The 3,090-nt window shown below is 37.3% G+C and overlaps 1 protein-coding gene across 1 annotated transcript in view; it reads left to right on the top strand.

Annotated features, from left to right (window-relative positions):
* LOC147216639 (immunoglobulin superfamily member 11) overlaps positions 1-2,811 on the top strand; it is a 15,775-nt gene extending 12,964 nt beyond the window's left edge. The window contains exons 7-8 of the mRNA XM_086177459.1: positions 825-947; positions 2,184-2,811. Of these exons, the coding sequence (XP_086033585.1) occupies positions 825-947; positions 2,184-2,386 (326 nt within the window). The 3' untranslated portion in view covers positions 2,387-2,811. The remainder of the gene's footprint in view (positions 1-824; positions 948-2,183) is intronic.
* Positions 2,812-3,090: the final 279 nt, after the last annotated feature.

The raw sequence follows: 3,090 nt of genomic DNA, 5'->3' as shown, positions 1-3,090 counted from the left end.
CCTATTTTTTATAATTTACTATCAGCGTTTCCCGTCTTTGCAAGGTTAAGGGCCTAACTGACGATTGTTGAATAAATCAAGAACATTTCACCTCAAATATGTGCAGACATGATTTTGGCCGGTGTAACACACTTGTAATAACCAAATTTGGTACAAGATGGGGCTGAAAATATGAAGAAAATAATGGGACTTACAGTTAAAATAATTTTCAGAACAAGATATTGAATAAGTGTTTAAATGAATCTACAATAACCTTGGAATTATTCTTTCAATTAATCTTTCATTACTTTCATGAAAGGAATTGCAGCCAGTTAGGATTGCATTAAATATTCCTTGTTGCTAAATCAAAATAAAATCAAGACACAGGAGTATTTATAACATTTGCTTGAAAAATCTTTGGACAAATGAATCATTGAAATAATATAAGAATAAGAATAAGAACAACTTTATTTATCCCGAAGGAAATTGTTGTGCCAGAGTTTCAAGTAAAACATAACAATGATAAATAATAGTAGAACATGTATAAACAGTAAAAAAAAAAAAAAAAAAAAAAAAAAAGAAAAACAAAGTTGGGGGGGGGGATAAGAAATACATATAAGACTATAAATTGTCTAAGTAAAAAGTCAAGGCTATAAAGTGTCTTAAGGTCTTAAGTACCAGGTGAAAGATAAGGAGTGCACAAGCGTATAAAAAATATTGCACATGCAGTTGTTATGAAATGAAATATTGAAATATTATATTAAATAAAGAATAACCATCGGATGAGTATATCTACTCAAGTCTCCAGAGGTCCCTAACCCGAGGTCTCCTCCTCTGGGCTCCAGACGAGCGGTCCGGTTCCGTCCAAATCATCAACGTGACCTCCCAGACGTCGGGTCTGTACCGCTGCGCCGCCACCAACGTCCTGGGGACGGAGAACTGCTACGTCAACCTGTCCGTCTACACCGGTGAGCGCCTCCCATTGATCCACGTCCAGGACTTGCTCGCCATTTGGGCCATACCAACTAGAGTTGGGCCATACCAACATTTTCCCTTCAAAAAAAAAAAAAAAATCGGTCGATGGATCTTTTTTTGGATCCTGATACAAAATCAATATCTACGTATGGCGATAGTGAAAATCATATGGTTGTCCAGCGTTTGTTTATAACATTATTGCATAGCCAATATGAAATATGAATAAAAGTTATCAACATAAATACCTGAAAGAAAGGCTTATACAATAACAATAAAACAGAAAAAAAATCAATTGTTATTGGATTTATAAGAAATAATAATATTAAATTAAGATAAATATTAAATAAAATTACAATACATTCAGATGTATAATAATAAATATAAACAAAATATAATAATACTTAAGTATATATGAGAATATAATCTATAGAAATACATTAAAACAAATAGACTGGGATGCAGCTTAATATTGTGTATTTACATATTCGTTATGCCCATCCTTTAGCTTTGGACAAGTGAGAAAAAAGCAAACCAACACAAACGGTATTGCGACGAGAGATCAGATAAATTATAATGAGATGAATAATCACATAAAACATAAATGGAGACAGTGGGTTGAGTTACAATCCCATCGGCGGGGATAAAATCCGAATAGGTAGAGGAAATAAACGCGATAAAATTAGTTTAAACAAGAGAAAAGCTAAAGACTAAGAAAATAAATGGGACTGAAAAGAAGTTAGACCCGATAAGAATTCTAAGACGTTATAATAATGTTCCCTCTTATCCCCTTTTTTTTTAGCATTTTTAGCTCAAACTATCCCATTTCATGATGATGATAATGATAATAATAATAATAATAATGATACAGGCCATGATAACAATACTATATATTATTATTGGGAACAACAATAATAATAATGAACCTCTGCAGAGCACTGTTTGTTAGGCCTTACAGCCTAACAAAGTTAGGCTATACAGTATGTGTGTGTGTGTATGTGTACATTTGTGTACGTCTTTGTCAAAAAAAAAAAAAAAAAAAAAAGAAAAACTCACTAACCCAAGCTTACTGTTGTGTATATTTCCTGTGCATCTTGTATTTGCAAGTGTTATTTGGAGTCCTTATGTCCTCTATTGTAATTCGCTTTGGATAAAAGCGTCTGCCAAATGTAATGTAATGTAATGTTTGGCTCTGGGGTGACTTGACCTCACCCGCCTCTGTGCTCCTGCAGCCCCGGATCGTCCCTCAGGCCTCCTGCAGGGGGTTCTGCTCACGCTGGCCATGGCCCTGCTGCTGCTGGCCCTGCTGCTGCTGGTCCTGTGGCTGCACCGGAGCCGACCGGACGCCAAGCCACGGGAGGGCGGAGAGGAGGAGGAGGAGTGTTACAATGAAATCATGTACACGCCGTCGCTCATCAAACGCTCATTTGTTTGAAAGAGAGACAAGGAAAACCAACAAGGACTCCTGAGTTGTTGAATCTCCGCAGCGTCTCGCAGGATGGAGGAGAGCCTCCGGGTGCAGCGCATGTCTTCCACTAAGGATGCCATTAAATGACAAGATTCACTGGAAGAAAAGCCTTCAGCAGTTTGTCTTTTATCCAATTCAAACACTTTCAAACCCAGGAAGTGTCCATTTAAAACCCTTAATGTTCTTTAATTTCTCGAATAAAATGGGAGAAAAAAAAAAGAGAACGCTTCTGGCTGAATTCTGATTTTTTTTTTTTAAATTGTGTGACTCCTCTGAAAATTAGAGAAAATTTAAAGCAGGTTCAGGATATAACTTTTACAACAACAAAAAAAAAAAATCTTTTAGCAGCGTGAGATACTGCTAACAATAAAATGATTTTCTGTGATATTTAGTTTCAGTACAACCATTTTGCAGGGTGTTACTTTTATAATAAGTGCAGTAAATCATGATCAATTCCCTACATGTACCCTCGCCTTCGGCCACCGGGGGACGCAGTGAGGCCTCGGAGTCCCTGCACCTTTGGATCAGCAAGTCAGCAAAGCTGCTGAAGGGGAAAAGTCTGCAGCCCCTCTGAACAGTCAGCAGTTTCCACCTTCCCTAAAGGAGTCCACAGAGACAGACAGACAGACAGACACTCCCACCATCCCCCCAAAATCACTCAGAACAGCTGA

Source organism: Fistularia commersonii, chromosome 29 (assembly GCF_037954325.1).
Source record: "Fistularia commersonii isolate RoL2024-O1a breed Wild chromosome 29, RoL_Fcom_v1.0, whole genome shotgun sequence".
In the NCBI taxonomy this organism is placed as follows: Eukaryota; Metazoa; Chordata; class Actinopteri; order Syngnathiformes; family Fistulariidae; genus Fistularia; species Fistularia commersonii.
The sequence above is the reverse complement of the archived record's forward strand: the minus strand, read 5'-3'. Positions and strand labels throughout refer to the sequence as shown.